The sequence below is a fragment of the Zootoca vivipara genome, chromosome 1, assembly GCF_963506605.1.
Source record: "Zootoca vivipara chromosome 1, rZooViv1.1, whole genome shotgun sequence".
Taxonomy (NCBI): Eukaryota; Metazoa; Chordata; class Lepidosauria; order Squamata; family Lacertidae; genus Zootoca; species Zootoca vivipara.
The window spans coordinates 101805456-101830771 of record NC_083276.1 but is presented as its reverse complement, the minus strand read 5'-3'; the positions used below and the strand labels follow the sequence as shown (position 1 = coordinate 101830771).

General features: G+C 39.6%; 1 protein-coding gene across 1 annotated transcript in view; it reads right to left on the bottom strand.

Moving 5' to 3' along the window:
• The window catches only part of ACVR2A (activin A receptor type 2A), a 53604-nt gene that overhangs the window by 4039 nt on the left and 24249 nt on the right, over positions 1–25316 (bottom strand). Inside the window, exons 2-10 of the mRNA XM_035131116.2 lie at positions 21502–21709; positions 18624–18733; positions 17362–17516; positions 8600–8743; positions 7021–7164; positions 5902–6047; positions 2681–2795; positions 1934–2072; positions 816–946 (exon numbers count right to left, since the gene is read on the bottom strand). Coding sequence (XP_034987007.1) covers positions 816–946; positions 1934–2072; positions 2681–2795; positions 5902–6047; positions 7021–7164; positions 8600–8743; positions 17362–17516; positions 18624–18733; positions 21502–21709 — 1292 coding nt within the window. The remainder of the gene's footprint in view (positions 1–815; positions 947–1933; positions 2073–2680; positions 2796–5901; positions 6048–7020; positions 7165–8599; positions 8744–17361; positions 17517–18623; positions 18734–21501; positions 21710–25316) is intronic.

Below are 25316 nucleotides of genomic sequence, written 5' to 3'. Positions count from 1 at the left end.
GCATTTGGATTGGGGCTGCAGAAAATGTATTACAGGTACACCTGTTCTGCCTTATGTGCATGCACTTGCTCCCATTAACCAGGTGTCCACTTCAAGATCATGGTTATCAACTTTTAACAATCCTGTGAAACCATTATCTAGAAACATTACTACTAGTATTAACAGCAACTTGCAAAGAAGTAACACTGCAAGCCAATTTTCATTCAATAAACTTTCTTGCAAACAGTGGCTGAGCCACAAGTTTTTGTACTCTATGAGACAGTTTTTTTACAATTTTAAACACCTGAAGTATACAGTACTACAAAATGTTTCACATTTTTTAAAATGATCGTTCTTACAGGCTCTTTTATAAATCTATGATTTCTACTACACAGAGAGAGCAAGACCAACAGTTGTGGTTGCTTCTGCATAACATAGGTTACCTTTGCATCACACCAGTTTGAAACACCAATAGGATCTGGCAGAAGATAGTCACAATGTAATCCCATAGAAATCAACTGGATCTAAGTTAATTGTGACAAAGCCCATTCACTACTTTTACAATGTTCAATTTATGCTCAATTGTGCCCATGATTTCCCCCCTGAACTTCAAGAAACATGTTAATCAGCTGAATATGTTACTGCCTTCAAATAAACATCTGATAGTAAAACTTTTTAAACATCCCTTGGTTTAAACTTCTCCAAAAATATAGTCCGGTGCCCTGAATCTTAGTTTCACTGTAGATTTTTAAAAACAACGTTTCTGCAGGTGAAATTTCATTTAATTACAAATGGAAACTTCAATATTACTATGCAAGTTTGAGCATATTACTTACTGCATGCTTCTGCCAACACTCTCGCAAAACAGGCCTCTTCTTTTTATGTACTACAACCTCCTGCATATCTTCAAGGGAGGGATGCTGACCCACCTCTTCCTCAAAAGGCAACATGTACTCATCCACAGGTCCTGTATTTTAAAAAAGATAAACTGTTAGGTAAATCACATTTAAACATCTTTCTTACATGCTGCTTAGGGCAGAACACTAGGCTAAAAGTTGGCAACATGCCCATGGCTCATGTACCTATCTTCTACAGAATTTGGGGTTCAATTCACAATTTCAGTTAAGCTTCTATTAGCAGTAAAATATTGACAGGCAAGAAGTTCCATCCAAATGCTTGCATGTGGGAACTTAAAAATTGTGGTATGGGGAAATCTCCATATTCCAGAAGCACATCTTGTGCAGCAACTTGAGGTCAGTGGTTCTGTAAGGTTGTCCTTTTAGGGCATTGCACTTCAGTACACAATGTCCCCAAAGAACAGTCAGTTTTCTCTCCACGCATTAAAAACTGCAAAGAGTAACATGCCATGCCAGGATGTTTCTATAAGGATAACAACTCACTCCAATGTTCGGTTGAAGTTAGTTACAACCCCAAATACATTTTATTCTTGCCTTGATATGTTTGATCAGTTTGGGTTGATGGCTTAGGCCTTACTCAGAGTTCATTCACACACGTTCAGATAGCCATATTAATGAATAGGTGGCCATCTCAACACTGCTTTTGCGAGGTATCTACAAATACCCTTTGGAAAACCACTTTTGCTCCCTTCTGTAAGGTGAATTCACCTTGCTTCACCCCTGCGTTCTGTTATTGTATGTAAGATTATCTGCTCCACTCCCACATTGCTGAAAGACTGCAGAAAAGAGTAGAAACAGATTGCACTACAATCTGCTTCAACAGTGAGAATTTGATTAAGCTATTACTTGCTCCTGGTAACCTCCTACATGGGTAGATTTCAAGATGAGTGGGCTGTTTGCTGACTCCGGTCAGATGCTGTTTTCTGGGTTCTGTACCAACACTCATGGACAGTTTTGCTTTAATTTTTCTTTATATGTATCCAACGGAAAGAATATGAGCTTAGAACATTTCATGTGTGCACATGCATTTTACTTACCGTCTGATGCAGTACATCGCGATGCTAGTTCCCACAGGACTAGTCCCATGGCATACATGTCTATTCTCAAAAATGCATCTCGCTGGAAGTTTATGGCACCTTCTAACACTTCTGGAGCCATATATCTTCGGGTTCCAACCTTGAAAATAAATAATCACTAGATGTTAGGGTCACAACCGTATGTAATTCAGGTTTCAAAATCTCGTAACATCCAGCATGTGTTCTAGAGGAATTTTAAAACATCGTTAATTGCCATTCGAATGGAAATTACGTAAAGGTCTGAAGTCTTTCATTTTACTTTGGAATAGCTCACATTCTAAACCAAAAGAACATTTCTTAACAAGTAAGCTGTCCAGGATATTGCATACTAAAAGTGTATTATTATTTTTTTATGTTTCAGTAGCCATCAGACTTCTTTCAAAATGGCTAATAAAGGAATTAAGAGATACGAGAACTGTTGACAATGGTGTGTGCTCCATCCTGCCCCAAAAGTTACATATGTTTTAGATCTCTTTCAGGCTTCATAAGGGGAAGGAGAACCATGTCTGAAAGCAAACTAACAGTTTAAATTTGCCTACTTGGTATTAGTTTCTCCGCAGTGTTAAAACATTCAAAACTGATGTAATAGACATATTTTGATTCATAACAACAATTCTACAAGCCTCCTCCCTCATGGAAAACTCCAGAAAATATGGCAACTTATTTCAATCACAAAAAGAATCACAATTCTTTAAACGTTAAACTTACCTGACCATGTGTGTCACCTGCAGACTTCCCAGCCTCAAATTTTAAAGCAAGGCCGAAGTCAGCAATACAAGCTGTCAGATTATTTTTCAACAACACATTCTTGCTTTTGATGTCCCTTGAAAAAAAGAAAACACACACCAATATAAAAATTGCTACACAATCATAAAGCTTAAAAATACCTTTCTGAACAACATCTGCATATGTTTGAACCTCAGCTTAGATTTATTCATTAAGTGTAATATCATCTCATCAGGGGCTCACAAATGTTGGCTTTTACAAAGCTGTAAGCAGTGATCACCAGCAACCCTTGGCCTTCTGAGTCCTGTACAGAGAAGGAAGGCTGTTTGCTCTTAAGATGCATCTCTCTGCTGCAGCCCATTCAAAATCTTAATGGGAAGGGAGACAAATCATTCCACCATTCCACTATAGAGAATTAAGTAGAGGGCAGAAGGGAGAGTCAGTTTCTCTCCTAACCATTTAAAAGGATAAAAATATGAATTGGGGAGAGGATCCTGAACTCACACTCATTTCATGCCATTATTGCGGTTTGTTCTTTTTAAATGATTGCTTTCATTGGGCCAAGTGAAGGAATAGTAATGGTGTAAGGTAAAGGTAAAGGGACCCCTGACCATTAGGTCCAGTCGTGACCGACTCTGGGGTTGCGGTGCTCATCTCGCGTTATTGGCCAAGGGAGTTGGTGTATAGCACGGGTGTCAAACACAAGGCCCGGGGGCCAAATCCGGCCCGCCAGACCTCGTCATGTGGCCCGCCGAGCGCCTCAGCCAGCAGGACCCAGCAGTGGGACCTTGCTGCTGAAGCGCTGCGCCAACAAAGCGCCGACAAACAGCTGGGGCCGGGGAAATGCTTTTTGCCCCTGGGTCCCTTCGCGCTCTTTTCTGGCGCTGAATCAAGGCGGCAACCCCCCCCTTCCCTTTCTTTCTTCCTCTCTCTCATTCTTATTCTTTCTTTCCCTCTCCTTCCTTCCTTCTTTATCTCTGTCTTCTCTCCCTCTTTCTTTTTCTTTCCTTCTTTATTCCTTCTTTCCTACTCTTCTTTCTCTCACCTCTTTCCTTCCTCTCTCCCTCCTGCTCCCTCCTTCCTTCCTTCCTTCCTTCCTTCCTTCCTTCCTTCCTTCCTTCCGTCCTTCCCAACTTTCTTCCTCTCCCTCATTCTTATTCTTTCTTTCCCTCTACTTCCTTCCTTCTTTCTCCCTTTCCGTCTTCTCTCCCTCTTTCTTTTTCTTTCCTTCTTTATTCTCTTCCTTATTTCCTACTCTTCTTTCTCTCCCCTCTTTCCTTCCTTCCTCCCCTCCCCTCCCCTCCCTCTCCCTCTCCTCAGAAACATAGGATGCTGCTTTATACTTCTGGCCCTTAAACCCTGGAACCAGGAGAGCAGCTTCAGTGAGTCAACCTCAGCCAGTCCCTTTGGTGAAGGGTGGTGGCTCACTGGCAGAACATCTGCCCTGCATGCAGAAGGACCCCAGCATCTCCAGGTACTAGTAGCTCTGCAAAGGTCCTGCATGAAACCCTAGCGAGCCTCCACCACCCAGTGCAGTTACCAAAAATCATTTTTCAATAAATTGTACAATAATTGTGCATTTGAATATCTACTTGCCATTATTCTGACTATGTTTCTGCTTTCAGAGCTAGTTATTACTTACATTATTTCAAAAAAACAGTAATAATTGAATGCAGTGTCAATAATTTATGATAATAAAGAGTGGACACATAGTCCTACAGATACAACCGGCCCTTTGAGGGTGACCAAACTGCTGATGCGGCCCCCGATGAATTTGAGTTTGACACCCCTGGTGTATAGCTTCCAGGTCATGTGGCCAGCATGACAAAGCCACTTCTGGCGAACCAGAGCAGCGCACGGAAACGCCGTTTACCTTCCCGCCAGAGTGGTACCTATTTATCTACTTGCAGTTTGACGTGCTTTCGAACTGCTATGTTGGCAGGCGCAGGGTCCGAGCAACGGAGCTCACCCCGTTGCGGGGATTCGAACCACCGACCTTCTGATTGGCAAGCCCTAGGCTCTGTGGTTTAACCTACAGCGCCACCCGCGTCCCCGAACTAACATAAGCCACTTCAGAGAGGTTTTTCAGTTTGCTAACCTTACTTCACAAGCTTAAATCTGGGGGGGAAAGCTGGAGTTTTCAGACCTTTTCTGTATTTGTGATCCTGCAAGGAGGCATGGGAAAACTAAAACCTGAACTCTGCTTGCTGTTCACAACTCAACACAGGTAAACAATTATTTTGTATTCTTCCTAAGGCCTAGTCGTAAAGTGAAGGGGTGAAGGCACCTGCTGTTTTTAGCAGTAAAATGTGCAGTCATATAATGAAAGAGTAACAAGTTTTCTTGCCCTTCAATGCCACAAGCATCTCCATGAGAGATACATTCATCCATCAAAACTAATATTGGTGTCTAGTGTATTGTTCCACTGCTTATGTAATGGAAAAGTGGCTTTTCATAGTGTAAGTATCACTATAATCATATTTAAGAGAAAGAAATGTGTCAGATGGCACTTTCAAACTCACTTTTTAGAGGGGTGTGTGTGTGTGTGTGTCGCTTTTAGCCAGTGGGCTTCATTCCCTCAGATCCACACACTTCCCCATCCAGGCAAGCAAGAGGCATCACCAAGGTTCATAGACATGTTCTAGCCTGGCAAAAGCACTCCAGGAGGGCACGGTGAAGGCCCAGTGAGAGAGATGAGCTTAGGAGAATCCTGTGGACCAGATAAAGCAGTGGGGGGAGGGGCACATTTGGGTCCTGGGCCTGAGGTTCTTCTCCTGTTTCAGAAGCATTTCTATAAAGTGGTCTGAAGTTTTTTTTATGTGAAACCCTACTCCATCAGATGTGGCTGGAATTAGGTAAGTGAGATGGAAATTATACTATTTTAATAGTTTTTATTTTAATTATTTTATTTTCATGAAGATTTTATCATTTTAACTTGTTTTTTTTATTTTCACCGTAATGAGTATTTTGCACACTACCATTGTAAATAAATGATACATAAACTGTCAAAATAAATATAATCAATTAAATTTGGCAACCAACACACAAAAGTTGCTTTTCGTAACTCTACACAGGATATACTTACAGTCATGCAATCACATAAAATAATACAACTACTGGACCTCTGAAGGAGTGTGAAGTTAATTTATTCTATTTACATTTAAGATGTAGTGACAGTTCAGCTAGTATGTGAGATCTCTTACCTATGGGATATAGCTGGTTTGTGTCCATCTTTTAGACCAGGGATGTCTTCATGAAGGTACGCCAAACCTCTAGCCATACTTTCCGCAATGTGACATAGCTCATTCCATGAGACTACATTAGCCTTCAAGAAGTCAGTAAGTGAACCCTGAACAGAGAATTTTTAAAAATTACATCTTATAGGTTTTTAACATAGTCCCCCCCCCAAAAAAACCCCGACTATAACCAACAACTAGTACAAGTGTTCCAGCTGCAGATCTTTGCAAGTGCTCCAATGTACACAAAGATGTTTTTGACTAGCATAGGCTTCTCCTTATTCACTACAATATCAAGACAGAGCCAAACAATTTCCAATACTGCTGCAAGAAGGAAGTTTGCATACACATTTAGAATGCAGCTCTGATAAGTGCCTTGACTAGGATGCATGCCTGTTAAGAGATGACATGGTAACTGTTTGATTTCTAATGTGACAATTATCCTGAACTCCCTTTTGTCTAATTCTGTCAGATTTACTCATAAGGGAAAAAATAGCCACTGGTAAGCTAGCACAGGCTTTAGAACTGGAAAGATGCATGGAAATTTCCAAGGAACATAGAGAATAGGACACACATTTAGGCACCCATCCTAATTACAGCCACAGTTCTAAAACCATGGATACCCAAGATACTCTGTGCCTAAGATCATAGGGTAGAGAACTCAGTGGGAATACAGAGATGGTCTCACACCACAAGGTCTGCTCAACAGAACTGAAAGTAAAATTAAAAGTCATTAGCTCTATGGATATAAACCACACTGCATATTTGTTTGTTTTAAAGAATGGGAGGATAAACAATATATATAGGGCGGGGGGGGGGAGAGAGTTTGTGCTGAGCTTTTCCACCTCCAAGATCCATAATACAATTTAACATTAGTCTAAATATGGCAGAAGCAAGAATGCATTTTTCTCCCCTGCAATAAACACTCATTGTGTGAGGGCCAGAACTACTTTTAATAGCCTGCTGAAGTACATATGCTTTAGAACCATACCCCAAATCCATTTTCTTACAGCAAACATTTTTTCAGAGACGGTGGGCAGTGGGGGACTGTTATGAAAACTGTAGTACTTGACAAAGACAACAAACCTTTTCATGAAACGCTGTTATTAGCCACAAATCAACATCAATGTTGGTGCCTCGTTTCTCAGCACCAATAAACTGTAGTATGTTTTCATGCTTCATTCCAGGCAAGCTGTATACTTCATATTCATTTTGCCATGACTGTTTGTCCTTAAAAAGAAAAAAATATATATTCAAAATGTCAATAAAAAATCTCTTCTGCACTTTCATAACAGTTTCCCCAATTCACTGTCAAAAGAAAACCAGACTTATATATATATTCATCCAATTAAGTATTGCTAATCTTTACATTTTAGGAGACCTGGAAAATATGGACCTGTGTCCATTTAGGCACAATGGGTTGGATCCAGACTAGGAATGGTATCCAAATTACTTGTTCTATCAGGACAAGGATTTCTGTTTGTGCAATGGAACTTCTCTCCCTCTGCTGGGTACCCCCAGAACAGATTTAGTGGGTGTAGAGGCAGAAGGACAGGAAATTCCACTGTGCAAGTAGAAATCCTTGGACTGATGGAACAAGTTAGGATTGCAGTCTATGGGTTAGATGTCTAGCTAACCCTACTACATGGGAGTAAATACTGTTGATTTCATTGGGGCTTGCTTCTGAATAGGCAGGGTTAGGATTACAGCCCAAATTCGTTTCAATGAATTCAAAGGGGCTTACTCCCAGGTAAGTGAGGCTAGGGCTGCAAACTTAGTTATAAGTGAAATCAATGGAAATTAGCAAAAACTGTAACACTAACATCAAGGTGCCAGACCCTTAATGTGTGTCACATATGATAAATAACTTCATTTAAATCCCAGACAAACAAGCTGTTTTTCAAGTCTTTTTAAATTATTCTTATTATTACCCTGCCCATCTGGCTGGATTTCCCCACCCACTCTGGGCAGCTCCCATTTCCTCAGTTAGCTTTGCATGGGGGGCATGCACTTTGGAAAACTAAAATATCCAAACCACTCCGAAGTTTAGAGAGTCTCTGATGCAGCTCAATATGATGCCTTATTAACAATAAAATCCAACTTAAATAAAATAGAATTATTCAAAACGCCCTGATTTGTCTCATAATTCATGGTGCCCACAGAGCTGCTGCACCCTAGATAGGTAGATAGATACTCATAAAGGTAAGATAGATTACTCATTAGGTCCAATCACGGACTCTGGGGTTGCGGCGCTTATCTCGCTTTACTGGCCAGCCAGCGTACAGCTTCCGGGTCATGTGGCCAGCATGACTAAGCCGCTTCTGGCGAGCCAGAGCAGTGAACAGAAACACAATTTACCTTCCTGCCAGAGCGGTACCTATTTATCTACTTGCACTTTGACGTGCTTTCAAACTGCTAGGTTGGCAGGAGCAAGGACCGAGCAATGGTAGCTCACCCCGTCATGGGGATTTGAACCATCAACCTTCTGATTGGCAAGCCACAGTGCCACCCGCGTCCCATAGATACTCATAGAATGCTGTAATTTTACTCTTTTCAGAACAGTGTAAGGAAGAAGTTCCTGCATTTCTCTCGATTGTACATGTAACAATTTGCAAAGAAGTTGTAACTCACAGCAGTGTAGCACTTAATAAGGATGTTTATATACCTGTATTGGGAATATTTTCACAGCTACATATTCATTTAACAACTGAGCTTTCCAGACACAGCCAAATCTTCCCCTAGCTTTGATCTCTAGTAATTGCAGTGGCTTCAGGCCCATCAGTGGCGATGGAGGTGGTGGTCCAGGATCCTAGAAACAACAGATAAACCCATTAAACTCTAGTTTTCTGTACTACAACCTTCTAGCATGGAGAAGGGGAAACATACACATTTGGGGGGGCTCAAGTTCTGCCAAGAAAATTTACAGCAGAAGGCAAACTGGGCTTTTAATACAGCAGTGTCCCAAACCTTACCAAGATTGTATTTGTTGAGATAGTTGAATGGCTGTACCTGTGTCTTCTTGAAAAAAATATTTTTCAAAACACATTACAATAAGCAGTCATACACCAGGCACCAAGTATTTCCTAGGGCACAGCTGAAACTATGACCCAAGAGAACTATTGAACTGAGGCCCTTTAAGCTGTGTGTATCAGGTTCTGTAACATTCAGCATACAGGTTGTGACTACTCCTGCCAGGTGTAATTGCAGGGCTAGATGAGATGGCAAGACCACTTTTTAGGCAAGCATACCATTTCATTTAGCACTAGAAAAACCTACAATGCCTATTTTAGACATTTCCTATCTAAACAAACACCGGCTTCCCTCTTCTACGAGGCAGCTTTGCTTGACAATGAATAGGTATCAGAAAAGATTTAGCCACACAAGAACAAATATATGGAACAAATTTTCCAAATGATAACCAAGTTATGCAAATACATAAAGAGCAGTTTGTTTATCTATATGGACCCCCACTTCTGCTGTGTATATAACAGATATGTCACCTGGATTCCTCATCCCACTTTGCTGTATACATTGAGGGGGGAACAAGCCTTGGGCACCCTTTGGACTCAGCCAGAGGGATAGCGGTTGTTCAAATTGTATTCCTTCTTTCCTTTACAAAAGAGCTCCTTCTCAAACAGCCAAATTCTACCTTTAATATGCAATTTCCTACCTAGCTTGCCTCACCCTTACTCCAAAGGTGGGGAACCTCCAGCCCAAACTTGGGCCACCAGCCTTCCTCATTTGGCCTGAGAGGCTGTTTTGGGGAAGCCACACCAACCCAACCTACACAAATCAGGTGTGGGGTCACTAATGGCAGGCTTTCAAAGGACAATTGGGAGATTAATGTAGGCTCCCAGCTGTTCTTTTACTGGAGCAAGGTGCACTCCTCACCACCCATCAGGGCCTTGCTCAAGGAAGGGGATACGGTTTCCATGGAATAAAAACCACTTCTCAATGTGTTTATCCTTTTCACGTCAAACATTGAGGGGCAGACCCCAGGTCAGTTCTCTGTTCCCCCTCCCCAGCCTGTTGCTGCAGGAAGTGAGAAAGAAGTACTGTATGCTTCCTACTCTCACTTCTTGGTCAGGCTGGGTGGAGACACCAAAGGGAAGCAAGGCTTTCTCCCATATGTTCCTACCCCTCTACAGCTGTCACTGTGCAAATTTGTCAGTACCTTGAACACACCCTCCATTCAATTCCAAACTCTGATCTTTGCAGCACAGCACAGCAAATGTTAAAACTGGCAAGAGGTTAAACTAACGAATTGCTGTTTCTGTAGCTCTCTTAACTAGCCCCTGTATAAAAGGTTACAAAAGGGCAACTTTCAAATATATTGTGGGGTTCTGCTTTCTGACTTTAGCAAACTGAATCAAGCCATTAATTTATTTTCTTTAGCAATTATATGAATTACAGTCATAGTCAAACTACTACTTGCATTTATTTCACATTTTCTGGATATTTTCTTCTAGCAACATGCCGTAGCTATAAAAATAGGAGTTACTAATAACTAATAAATCCTCATTGAAAACAAGAAGCAATGAAGTGTCAATGAAGATTAGTATAGATGGATAATAACTGATTACAGTCATACCTCGGGTTGCGAACATGATCTGTGTGGGAGGCACGTTTGCAACCTGCAGCGCTGTGCCTTCTGCGCATGACATCATTTTGTGCTTCTGCGCATGCACCGAAACCCGGAAGTAACCCGTTCCAGTACTTCCGGGTTTGGCACAGAATGCAACCCGAAAACACACAACCCGCAGTGTTCGCAACCTGAGGTATGACTGTAATACAGAATATGCAGAACCTTTAAATACAGATTCAGTTAAATAAGTTCTCTATGTAATAAACAACTCATCTGCCTTCAGATATATTTCATGGAAGGGGAAGCATGAATATGCATTCAGATAAGAGGTGTACAAAATGCAAATGTTACGTAAGCCTATTTCATTTCCAAATCCCAATCATGACAACCGTATTTAATGCAAAATATACAATTGAACAAATTCAGTGGTCATGATTGAAATGACTGCTTGACTAGCTTTACATACTCAAAGGTCCTTGGTCTTGTGTTTTCCAAATTCATGCTACATGTCAAAACTTATCAATGTAATACAGTTTTCTCTTATTGTCTCCACTTTGCCAAAAGCACCCATAAAAGTTGTAAAGAACAGCATATATGTCAATATAAAATTTGACCCCCAGAGAATATAAATTCCATGTTGATTGCAGTTGGCACAATATTAAGATTATTCTACTTAAAACACTGGGGTATGCCACCACAAGCCATAGCTAGATAGTGTGATACAGAAATGAAGAACAATTTGTAGGAACGAAATCTATCTGTACTTTCTAGAATTCCCGTATGTGAATTTCTTTAGCTCAAACATTTATAAATGCCCAGGTTCTGCCCCAGTCTACAACTCCACATATGAATAAAACTCCGCTATGAATAAAACAATGCCTCTTACCTCTATCATTATATGAAAGGCGTGCTTGTAAAGAAGAACACACAGGCAAAAGAATATTACTTCATACAGCAAAAATTAAGTGCAAGAACAGCTTAAGAAAAGTGATAAAAGGAAAGCACTTAAAAATTACTGCTAAATTTTTGTATAGATCTCTTTAAGAAAAATCAAGAACTAAAATCACCCAAGAATTTATATTAATTCTCCTTTGATTGTAAGAGATGCAGCAATAGTTACAGTATGACACAAATGAAATTTCAGTATTTAGTATCATGTATTTATCAAAATGTTCAAATTGATATTTTATAAAGTTTCCACAAAATAACCAATGTGAAATAAATCCGAGCATGCTGCCATTGTCGCAGAATCTCAGTGAAGAAGTAGAATGCAGTCGCAGCACTAGTGAGTTCAATTCAGTGTTAGAAACTGATATATGAAAGCTGAGCTATGGCCACAACAATGGAATGTCTAGGCACACTTTTTTTAATATAACAAGAATACAAAGCTGAAAATGAATGAACTGCAGCTAAAATATTATGTTCATTTTTCACATGGTCTAGTCCTTCCCCTGCTCACCCCCTAATATTCTTAAGAGGGTCTCTTCTCCAGTCTTCAGAGAGTGGCTGGAATTTGGGAGGCAGAAAAAGGTCCTCCTTTCCTTCCACTTTGCAGTTTTAATCTGAAATCTTAGGCGCAGTACTGTGCCCAGAGCTCAGAAACTGCTTGTACTAATGAAATTCCTTGTCGCAAAACATGCCTAAGACAATGGGAGTTTCGAACACGGCTTCAATCACCAATTAAACAGATGATTTTATAGACATTACTATGAACTTTTCAACTTTTCTAAGTAATATGCAAGCATGAAGAATTTGATAGGTTTCTACATTACACCAGAGGGCAGTATTGCATCATCTAATGGTAGCTTAAAACATTCTGAAGCAAGATCCAAAAATAATAAGAAAAACAAAAACACAACTCTATTTTAAATTTCTTATTAAAGTGAACTATTACTTTAAGTTTTATGCTGCCAATGACTGTACAAACTCCAGAGCTTCTGAAACAAAATCCAGAAGGCCTAAGGTATATATATTTTAAAAAACCTTAAAAACATTTATGTCCTATTTATCGATTCTTACTTATTTTTGAAAGAGCATTTGTATTTAGTTCACTTTTACTTGAGCACCAATGGGAATGAGCAATTTATTTTTAAAGATATATATATATATAAAAGAAGGAAATAAAAAGGTGGCTACAACCCACATTAACCACCTACAACATGCTACTAAATTTTGTTGGTATTACTAAATACCAACAAAAAATAAAAAATTAGTAAAAGACCAACAGTATTCAGAAGCAGAATATGGTAGTTTTTACAAATATGAACAAAAAGGCCTAGATCCTGCTGACAAGAGAAGTGGGATATAATATACAAAAGAGGACATCCTCCTCCTCCTTCATCTCCAGATGGAAAAGAAATATAAGGGTTCACTGGAAAGAGTGGAGCTGCAGAGAAAAGCTAAAAAAGAATCCAGACAGAGAAGAGGATGGGAAAGGAAAGGAACATGTAACTCTAGGAACAGAATCACAATACCAAAAAGCTTTGTTCAGAAGATAAACTGTTCAACACCAAAATCTATCAGTACAGCAAGGAATAATGTGCAGAACAACACCATTTCTGAAAAGCTGCAACTACCTCTATTTGCAATGCCGATGCATTTACACATTTTAGATATACTCCAACACATCTGCTAAGTTCAGGGCATTATTATAGTGATATTTTTGTACTGCATACGTATGTATTTTTATATTATACATTAGCAATATGTATAATATAGGCAGCCTTGAGAATGTAATATTTTAAGTAAAATAAATATTAAGTTAGTAATAAATTGAAATTTTATGTTGAGAGAATGAAAGGAGGCATCAGTTTAGAGTGAGGAAGGAGTTTACAAAGTCTAAAAAGCCCCAAGTCTCCTTGCTTAAGCTGTTTTTAATTGTTTTAAGGATTTTTGTTGTTTTAATTTTACTGATTTTCTTTTTTTAATGTCATGTTGTAATCTGATAATGACAAGGATGAAAAGCGGGGTATACCTTAAAAAAAAAAAAACAACTGTCAATACGTACAACAGTTAAGTACTAAGAATAATTTTTTTTAAAAAAATTTAATGTCATGCCACAAAAGTAGAAAGAAAGAAAGAAAGAAAGAAAGAAAGACCTTTTAACCCATTCCACAGCAGCATTAGACGACAGGCTTTGAGACTTGCCCTATCCCTCCACTTTGCACTTTCTAACTGTTAGGACACTCCTGAAACATGGAAATACTCCAAGTTTCCTAGTGACTGTTGCTTATACTGTCATAGAAAGACCAACTTCATTTCACCACTTTCATTTTTAATCAGACCCATGCTTTTAAGTGTTTGCAACACAAGCTTGGTTTAACAATAAACTAAGAGAAAGATGAGCCACTTTTAAAGGAACCAGAACAGTAAATAAACCCCGCTTAGCTACTAAGAATGATTTTGCATATTCAATTTAAGTAATAGCCACCATGAAGCAGCATATGCAGGTTAGCCTTATGAAACCCAGTATCCTCACATTAACTAGCTCCCGCAAAACTGTTTTATGACAAGATTTATTCATCAAATTACATATGTAAACTTTTAAACACAGCTGGTTCATAGAAAACAGAAGCTTATAAGGTTATCTTTACACCATCAGCTACTATTGCAAAATTCAAAACTTTCCTGAACTGAGCTGCATTTTTGAACTGCTGAAAACAGCAGCTGAAACATATACTGTAATAGAGACAAATCTATGAGGAAACTAGGTGTAGTGAAAAGAAGGTCTCTGAAACCTTCCCAAAATTAAGCAGCCTATTTAAACCAACATGAAGGAGGATTCTGGTGTGGATGTACATTTTAAAATAATTTCTCCAGTGTGCTCTCTCAACCTGCACGCTTCTGAGAAATACTGTACCACCTGAACATGCTTAAAATAGCCCTCAAACTAAAAGAGATCACTGTGCAACAGCAAACACTGACAGCAATTTAGTTCTCAACAGAGTTTACACAAAATGATTCTAAATTGGTCAGGTAAGAGAGATACTTCATAAAAAGGAGGTAGTGCTCCTCTCCAAGGGAAACCATTTGAGCTTTAGGCTTCTATAGGTGTATATAAAAATGTAGGCATTGCGCACGCGGATGAAACAGCCTTTCTCCATAACCGCTGAACCGAATTGAAACAAATTTGGGCAGAACATACCTTGCCCATCAGGGAGGGATATAGCATTAAAAAATTCTCAAAAAAACACACCTTTCACACCTAAAATAATGATTAAACACAAAAAGTGGCGCCCAAATTAGACGTCACCACCAGAAGCTCTGAAGACTCCAGCAGCTGCGCTGCCAGATGACATCACAAAATTCCACAGCAACCAAACTAAAAACAGTCCTTTTGCAGCAACACGGCCCAGCTTTTTCAATAGGCCGCAGCATTGCCAAGCAGGGAAAAACAAACAGAATAGAGCCTTTCACAACCGGGGGGCGGGGGAACAGGGATGAGGCACAACAAAGGGGGGGACACATAGCCATGGGGGGGGAGGACCCTGAGTCAGCCAAAGCAGCGGGGGGTGGGTTGGGACAGAGGGAAATGAGTAGGCCGACCGCCAAAACGGCCATTCCACCTCTAAAGCCCGAGCCCAAAGCCTCTCCCGGCAGCTGCATTAATAAACGCCTGGCAGCATTAGGCAGTCGTTCATCATTTCCCCTAACACACACTTGGGGGCACGGCGAGGGATTTTTGCTTTTTAATTTAGTGGGCGTTGTCACATGCGAGGCTACGGTGGCCATTTTAAGTAAGGGCAGTCGTGCCCCTTTTAACCTAGGCTTTATACTATGACTGATTGCCAGCCTCTGCATCTTTAAAAACAACAACAACCAGGCACTTTCTTTCCCCAGTTTAAGTCCTCAAACCAACACCACATCCTACATTCAAAACACCTACTCCAAAATTAGAAAATCCAAATAACCAAAACAAAACAAACCACACAACGCCCAAATCATACAATACCCACCAAAATAAATGACAACTGCAAAAATAAAAACAAACAATAGTAACTTCTGCTTCTTATGTTCTTATATATATATGTGTGTGTGTGTGTGTGTGTGTGTGTGTGTGTGTGTGTGTGTTCATGATGCGTGCGCAGTAGCCAATGTATGGAGATACAGGGGGGAGGGGGCTCAATAGCTCATGAGTCAGGACAGGGTGGGGCCAGTCACAGGGATGTGCCGGAGGGGTGGGGGGAGGAGGGGGCTCAATAGCTCATGGGTCGGGACAGGGTGGGGGCAGTCACAGGGATGAACCAGGGGTTGGGGGGAGGAAGGGGCAGGATAAGTCATGTGTCCGGACAGAGTGGAGGGAATCACAGGAAAGAACCACAGCAACGCATGGCTGGGCCAGCTAGTTTAATATAAAAAAGACCAGTATATCATGAACAATTCCTTTTCCATTGCAATAATCCTAAACATATGGGCACCCTCCTTACACCTGGTGTAAATGTGTCAATATCCTCATCTGTATTCTTGCATTAATATCCAAAACTCTACATCTAGCCAAATTGCTGCAACAAAAATGCTAATAAGAATCTGTATATTATTACCAATAATATTTTATAGGATCGAGTCCATTGTAGGATTCAATCCTATAAAATCTGTATCATAGAAACAATTCTTTTTAAAAAATCAGATCATGTTTATTTTCTGATTTATAAACACAATAGGTGGTAATCAATGCCAGTCCAACTCAGACTAGACCCACTCAAGTTAATGACTAACTTAAGTGCATTGATGTGTTTGTTTGTGTGTGTGTGTGTGTGTGTGCGCGCGCATGCATGCATGCATGCATGCATGCAAATGTGTACATGCAAACATACAACAACAACAACAACAACAACAAGGGCATGGAAGAGTAGAGACAGAAAGGACGTAAAGGCAAAAGGGAAGTTAATTTTAAAAACAGGTGATTCCAGAGAAACCAAGATAATATATATCAGCACTGAATAATGCACTAGTTGAAACAAGCTCAAGTGGTAATCACAGCTTCACCAAAAGCATCACCTCCCTTGTCACAGATTGTATCCACTTCTAGCTATCTGACACGGCATCCACAGCTTCCTGGTTGCATGCACAGCCAATAGACTTGTTTTTATCTCAGCTTATTAAACAACACGACTAATGCCTGAATACAATCAAATTATTCACTACCATGTGTAAAGCCTTTACGACACATAAAGCAGACCGCCTCACTTTTAATTGTTGTTGTTGTTTAGATGTTTAGTCGTGTCTGACTCTAACAGTGGAAGTGGAACATAGCCTTATATTCCACGAATTTGTCTCATCCTCTTTTAAAGCTATTCAAGCTGGTGGGCCACTACTGTGGGGCCATCCTGTGGGAGTGAGTTCCATAGTTCTAACTATGCAGGGCGTGAAGAAGTACTTTCTTCTAGAGTAACATTTCTTAAGATGCTGCTAGAGATTTTAATGTTTAATACTTCCAAGATCAAAACCTACAAGTTTGTTTTTTAAGTCTAAAATCTCTGTACTTTTCTATTGAATGAATCCCAAAAGACAGAGATGAAGTTTACAATGGATTAGTTATGCAGAACATTCAACCACCATCCTGACAGTCACTTCAGGGAACAGAGGACACCTTCATTCATGCAAGGGCTGGGGAAGAAGCTCCCAATTTCCACAAACTCCTTTCTCTAGCTGAAGACTTCCACACCACATGCTGACACTTCCAAGACTCTCAACAGAGCAAGACGTCGCAGTGAAAATAAGAAGCTAGGGAAGAAGGCCCCACTGAAGGAGAACTCCACTCATACTGATCCTAGTCATTAGATCCAGTCACTCACCATCATTTTTCTGAAACAAATGAATTCAGATCAAAATAACTGGCTTACCTGGGTTGGTACAAGTACTGGAGGATATGCTAATTTGTGGTGTCGGTACATCCAAAATGAAACCAGTATGATCACTGCAATTCCCATTATAGGCACAAGAGAATAAAGCAAGGTACTGAAAAGGGGTGGTTTAGATGCAACAGGATTGGAAGTAGCTGCAGGGGAGAAAGTTCCCAATTAGTCTTCTGACAGTGTAATACCAAGCAGAAAAGAACCAATTCTTAAAAACTGAGAAAAGTAAAATGGACTTCATATGAAACAGAGCATCATGATATCAATGGATTAAATGAGATCAAAGGTAAAACATTGAAAGGTTTAAGCTTGCAATTCAACTTTCATTTAAGATGCTTTCATTGTGCCCATTTATTTATTTATACTTGACATATGTTATGAGACTTGAAAGCTTGTGTTATATCTCATCTGCAGTATTTGCTCCAGAAAGCAGTATCACTTTATCTCCCATGTGTCAGACACATAACTACTTTAAGACCCTCTAAGGATACTTAAAAATAGTTCCCAAGTTTAAGAATGATCAAAATGCTTAAATTCTTGCTGAGAAGTTATTTTAAGTATGAATCAATGACAAAGTGAATGTTAAAAATAATTTTACTCTTTGTGCTTTAAGCAGCCTACTAAATTTAGCAAAACGTTATATAAAGTAGCTGTTTAGTGTTTGCCAGTTCATATTTACCACTTGCATTCAGTGAAAAGTTTATTGATTTTGCAGGACTATCTTTGAATTTGATTCACACTATTTACAGTACGCACATCTAATTTAGTCCTTTAAGCCACAATGCTAAACCATAGTTTAGTGTTATGGGAATGAGCCTCACACCTGCTCACTTCCCAGTCCTCCTCTGGTATAGCCAAGAGACTTGAAGAATCTCCTCTTCCAGGTTTCAATTAACTGATGTTGGTTACATCTGAACAGGAAACTTTGGTCTGTATGTCCAAACTGAACCACTCGTATCACTGTGTATAGACATCTATTATGATCAGTGACCAAGACATGCAATTGTTACAAAGGATATTTCTGGACTGAAGACCGTTGGAAACACACCTATTTACAAGCACCGTAGCTTTTAAATGTTAAAAAGTCCTTCTGAAATTGGATAACAGATTTCATTTGAATGATTATAAAAGTTATTATTAACAGAAGTTCTCTTAAGATCAACACAAATAAGTGAGGGAAAATAACATTTCTCAATGTTGCAGAAATTGAACTGTGACTAACAGTGACTAACTAGAAAAACTGAACTTACGTTGTGTGACCTCCATTTCTGGAAAGTAGAAAAAATGTTGATTGCACATGTTGCCTTCACAGCAGCAGAAAAACACATCAGGACTGTCCTTCTTTTCTATACAGTCAGTTCTGAAAGGGTTTAAAACCAGTTACTCATCTTCATTTTACAATAAATACACAGACACGACTCTCCAGCAACTAATGCAAAGCAATAAAATATCTGTTTTTAAAACATTGCGTCATGAATCTACATTTGAATATTCTTGTTGCAGATGTTTAAAGCAGGTCTGTACCAACTTTTCATTTGGCTCATTTATTGTGATGTAAAGTGATGTTACAGAATGCATGACATTTCCCCCCCAAGCAGCAGGTTACCTTTCACTACAAAACTGTGATCCATTCACTACTCTTAGCAAATCACACTGCCCATTGCTTCCCTTTTAATGCTGCTGCAGATCATGCTGTGCATATTGCTGTGGACCTTTAAAGTCCTAGGAGCCACTTTAAAAGACACAAGCTACTCAATATATATAGAGGCTGATCTGCCTCCATCTCTGCCAAGAAAGAAGAACTGTGTGTACTACAGAATGCCTCCTTTCAAGTGGCAGGTGCAAAATATTTTGTTAAAAGGAACTTCCATTTCAGCTGAAACTTAATTTAAAGTATGAATCAAAGTAGCTTATTTTCAGACTAATTTTAGCATGTCAGCCTTCCCCAACCTGACACCCCCTGGATGTTTTTGGAAAGTTGACAGGAGCTTTCATGGGCTGAAAACTATGGAACTTGCACCAATTAAGACTGAAAATATGCTACTGTGATTTCACACTTTACTACATCTCTTCTCTTGTTTTAATTTAGTTTAACATGTTAACTGCTCCACTGTTATGATTTTATATAGAGGAATCAGAACATATTCACCCAGGATACTGTCACCCCCCCCCCCCATACTAGGAAATTCATCCACCTTTTAATATCACTAATTAATTATCTACCTACCTACATTTTAAAATTACTGTATATTCTCATCTCATCCCACTTATATAAAAGACCCCAACCAGCTCCTACAAACTACTTAGAAGTAGATCTACATACGTTACAGGGTTCAATCTTGATCAAGGATGGTGCCTCAACCCAATTTTCAGGGACTCTGCACCCACCTCCCCTTTCTCAGCTCTCTACCACCACAGCCCGCCATATTCAGCAGAGTATATCCTTCAAGAGAGGATCTGCGGGACTTGGGAGAGGAAGACGTGATAACAGCTTCTGCTAGCCCTTCCCTAAGTGTTTCTTTTGAACCAACCCTGTGGATATAGCAGTGAAAGCCTCGATTTGAAAAGCTGACATGGTTTATCTCCAGGTATTGGGGGAGGGGGAAAACCCTCAGTGCTTGCGCTTTTTCACTCCCACCTCTAACAGCACAATAAGTCTTGATGTGATGGCTTCTGAAGCGAATATATTCCAAAGGGAATCTATTCCTTCTGCCGTCCCCAAAGGTAACCCCCTCCCAGTTTTTAAAAACTACAGCCAACAGACAGAGCAAAAAATAATAATCACCATCCTTGTGTATCTTGTCTGGCACAACTTAAAATTCTGGTACTAAATATGAGTAGAAAGTAATTTTAATATATCTGTCCACCAAAACTAGAATGAGTCAACTTCTAAATTAATTGTTTCATTCAAACAGCCGCTATCTGTTGATGAACAACAAGGAATCTTGTAGCACAGGGGTCAGCAAACTTTTTCAGCAGGGGGCCGGTCCACTGTCCTTCAGGCCTTGTGTGGGGGGGGGGCGGACTATATTTTGGGGGGGAAATGGACGCATTCCTATGCCCCACAAATAACCCAGAGATGCATTTTAAATAAAAGGACACATTCTACTCATGTAAAAACATGCTGATTCCCGGACCGTCCACGGGCCGGATTTAGGAGGTGATTGGGCCGCATCCGGCCCCTGGGCCTTACTTTGGGGACCCCTGTTGTAGCACCTTAAAGATCAGAATTTGTGCAGTAAACATTTGTCCCTGCATACTGAGTAGACAACATGCTTTCTGTTCCTTTAACAGCTATGGTATTTATTTTCAATTACATTAATAAAATATAATAATAATAATAATAATAATAATAATAATAATAATAATAATAGCAACAACAACAACAACAATTTATTTATATCCCACCCATCTGGCTGGGGCTGGGTTTCCCCAGCCACTCTGGGCGGCTTGCAGCATATCTAAAAACATAAAATATCAAGCGTCAAAAACCTCCCAATATACAAAGAAAGTGTAAGTGCTATAAAAATATTGTAAAATATTGCTGTCTAGAAAAAAACGGTATTTCAACTGAAAACCAACTTTATCAGTGTTTTTCTAACCCCATTTAAAAATCTGCAAGAAAGCTGTCCTTGGTTAGAGAACTGTCTCCAAACAACATTACATGGCTTATGCCAACCTACTGGCACTCACTTGACGTTTCTTCAACCATTTGTTTATGAAAAACTGTGGGGTGATTTACTACCCCAATCTGCTAACACTGACTAAGGTAATAAATGAATCCCAATGACATAATCCAATGCATTTCTTTTTGTTTCCAGACAATAAACAGCAAGTGATAACTGGTTGAAATTTGTGGGCGCTGTACAGGTGGTGGTTTGTGACAACGCCAACTTCTGCATGTTTGAATGTATGTTTGCCAGCACCCTAAAGTTACAAAAGGCAAGTGCTGAGATAGTGACACTCAAAAAATTGGGTTGGCATTACGTTAAAAGGCTCTGTAAGATCAAGAAGGTCTGCATTTGAAGCAGCCCAATTGAACTATAAACTGTGCAGACTTTAATTCAAGCATTACTTTTTAAACACATACATGAATAACAAATGAAAAAGTAGTATTAGTTAGCTTGCCTGTCGTAACAGTTAATATCGTCCAGCCAGCAACCCTTTTTCACAATTTCAACAGTTCCAGAAATATTCTTCCATGTTGCAAAGCAATGTCGTCTTTTATCTTTATCACCGTAACACAGTTCAATGCCACTGCGATTTGTTTTATCAGTTTCCCAATTAGCATTGTAGAAGATGCACTCCTGTGTCTCTGATCTGCCTAGTATGGCACCTACATGGGGAAAGCAATTACAAACCAAGTCATTGAATAAGGTTGCAACATGTTTTGGGTGTTCAGAACAAAACAGCATTCAATTTATCAATACTATATACTGTATATTCTTCACCATTTATTTATTTAACAAACGTGTTTATCTATGGCTATGTCATATTTTTTTAAAAATCAGATGGTTAGAGCAATTAAACATAAAACCATACAATAAAAACCATATAAGTTAAGACATCAATTAACAATTGGGGAAGAATGGATTCTTAATTCCCTGCATAGGCTTTGCAGAATAGAAACGTTTTCAGCAGGCGTTTAAAGGTTAGCACAGAAGATGCCTGCTGAATCTCTATTCCACAGGAGTGGGGTGATGACATTAAAGACTTGATTTCTTGTTGTCAAATGAGCCTCACCAACCTGGGGAACAGCTAATGACACTCCTGCAGATGATCTCATTGGTCAAGTTGAGATACAAGGGACTGGCAAATCCTGAGATACCCTGGACCTAAGGTGTTCAGGTAGTTTAGGTTCTGTTCCCAGTACTTATGATTTTACCTCAACTTGGCATGCATCTCAAACTGTTTTTAAAGCAAATAAATAAAAAAGTAGCAGAATAATTGTCATTTTGAACTATGGTCATTTGACATTTGTCGTTTGACAAACTACAAACACTAATAGCAAAATAAAGTTTCTTGCTGAAATGTTTTTATAACAGAAGTGACATTTATGCAACTGTAGCCCTCTTAAGAAATAGACTATAAAAGAACATATTTCAAAATATGTAATTGTCTCGCATATCCAGCTGGAGCCCTCTGCTATAGGGAATGGATCTGATGTTGTTGGAAACTTGTGGTGTTAAATAGAAATGTCACCAATGAGCCTTTTCGGCATGACACTGAAGCTCTCTAATTATTTAAAATGAAAGGTATCCAAAATATTTGAATTTTTCTCATCATCTGAAACTTAATACAGACAGCAACCATTTTAGGCTTGTTTGATATGTGTGTGATCACATACATGCACATTGTGCTGAACCCTGAAGTCACCCCAAAAAATCACAAAAATGGGTGGAGGCAGAACAAGGGTGTTTGCAAGCTTTTCCAATGGGTCTTCCAATGCGCCTTGGAATGTATCCCCCACATAAATTGGTCACTGTCTGTACATATTCTAACAATCCCACCAATCAGTGGGATCCATCATCTATAAATGTAGCAAAAACCTAAAGCAATCTGGTTTCGTTAGTACTGAATTATGTTTACATAATCGGTGCTACAATACATTTCAATTTACTTTAATCTTGCAGAAAAGGGGCAATTCACCCAGTGACATTGAGATTCTTTAGTCAATAATTCTTTTATCTCTAAATAAAACCATAGACAAAATGGCAAAGCTAACATGAAGGACCTGTTTTTACAGAGCCCCACTAGAAAGCAGAGTCATCTGAAATAATCAATGGAGAAATCTACACATTTTTCCAGAATGTGGAAAAAATGAAGATTTTGTAAAGTGGACTAACAGCTGAGAGATCAGTATTAAAATCACAACTTAGTCATGAAGCTCACACTGTGACCTTGGGACAGCTACTCTCCAGCAGCCTAACCTACCTCAACAGTTTTTTCTAAGGATAAAGGGGGGGGGAAGTATATTCATGAATGCCACCTTGAACTTCTAGGAGGAAAGAATGGATAAATTGAACACTGTTAAAAGAATACTGCAAATAAAATGTTTTTCTCCAGCCTGCTTGTTCCTAATCTTGAATTTGGGTAGGAGGATAGGTTTGGAAACATGAAAAACTCCTAAAAATAAAAAAGAGGTCTGAGACATATTTAGGCCCACAGATTGGGCTTTACATGAAGATCCTGAGCAAATCTGCTGGGAGAGGCTTGACTAGTTGAGTTGCACAGGCAGGGTGAGATCCATGTTCCCATATAATATGTATTTGCTTTGCACAATGAGGTCTCAACTGAACCATTCAAAAATAAGCTCAAATGATTAAGTAAAAAATAGTGTAGAAAGACTCACACTGTGTCCACTATTGCTGTCTCTTAACAAGACTTGATCAAAAACAACATGCCTGAACTAGCAACCACACCTTTCCCCTGGCTAGCTACAAAGAATGTACTTTTAGTTGTGTGGAGGTGTGGCCTTGCTCAGCATGCTCAGAACAGAAGTACTGAGTTCCCAGGTCTAACAAAAGGGTAGACCTGCTAAGGTTATATACATCATACAGTTGCCATCATGACAAGAGAGAGCAGGAAACTTCACTACCAGGACCAAGAACCAGTAGCTCTGATAAGATACAAATTCATTACCAAGGTTTTTTCTGCCTAGAACAGTTGAGTGGGTCCTTCACGACCACAGCAATAATTTTGGGTTGAGATTGTTGAGTGGTACAGAGACTAGATTGGCCAGAAATGTCTTTAGGAGGAGCCTGTCAAATTTCAAATGGATTGTGGAATGGTGTACAGAATAAAGAGTATGGCCTTTGAGATTTGAGGAAATTCTTTAAAAACTGAAGAACATTTCAGTAAGTAGGGCTAAGGCCTGGTTGCCCTGCTGGACCAGCATCCACTCTTACTAGTGATGATAAAAATAAAAAATGAAAACACACAAAAAATAAGGAAAGGGAGGAGTGGGAATAATTTAACTACTTCCCAAATGCTTTTAAGCATATGACAAAATTTTTACCAGTTAAGCAAAATGTTTTGTCTTTTACTAAATCACAAATCTAATCTGTTTAAATTTGCAGCTCTAATTTGGCCCAACAGGCATAAAACCAAGTTGGAAAACTCACCAAATCCAAAACCACAACCACCGAACAATAAGCCTCCACAACCCCACAAGTGTCTAATTATAATGTGTCCTTTGAGCTTGAGGTCATGGGCCAAATGCTTTCCTGCCCCCCTCCCAAAATTGAATCTGCATGGTGAAAGTCATCTATGCATGCAAAACAGCTTAAGTTGTGTTTTGGGTTGTATCCAACGATGACTTTCTTTCTGCTTGTGTTAGCCAGATTTCACCCACCTTTCCTACCTATTGCAGTGTATCCCACAGACTGCAGGGGGGTGGGGTTGAGATCAGATACAAATCCAGTGCAGATAGCTGCCCTCAGAGGAGGTACAATGTTGAGGTGTTGTACTCATTAGTCACTCCTGTCAACCTAGCAGTTCAAAAGCATGTCAAAGTACAAGTAGATAAATAGGTACCGCTCCAGCGGGAAGGTAAACGGCGTTTCCGTGCGCTGCTCTGGTTCGCCAGAAGCGGCTTTGTCATGCTGGCCACATGACCTGGAAGCTGTCTGCAGACAAATGCCGGCTCCCTCGGTCTACAGAGCGAGATGAGCGCCGCAACCCCAGAGTCATCCGCGACTGGACCTAACGGTCAGGGGTACCTTTACCTTTACTCATAAGTCAAGTCAAATTCTTGATCTTATCCCATTGGTAGATTTTCTCTATTTTGCCATCATTTGAAGTCTCCACTGCCATATCCCTTCTATACCATCTTATCTCAATGCTTCTTTATTATTTTTCTTACTGACAGTTATGTCGTTAGTTTTTGGCTCCCTTCCAAACCATCTCTTATATCCATTCAGACATTCTTATTCACCTTCTTG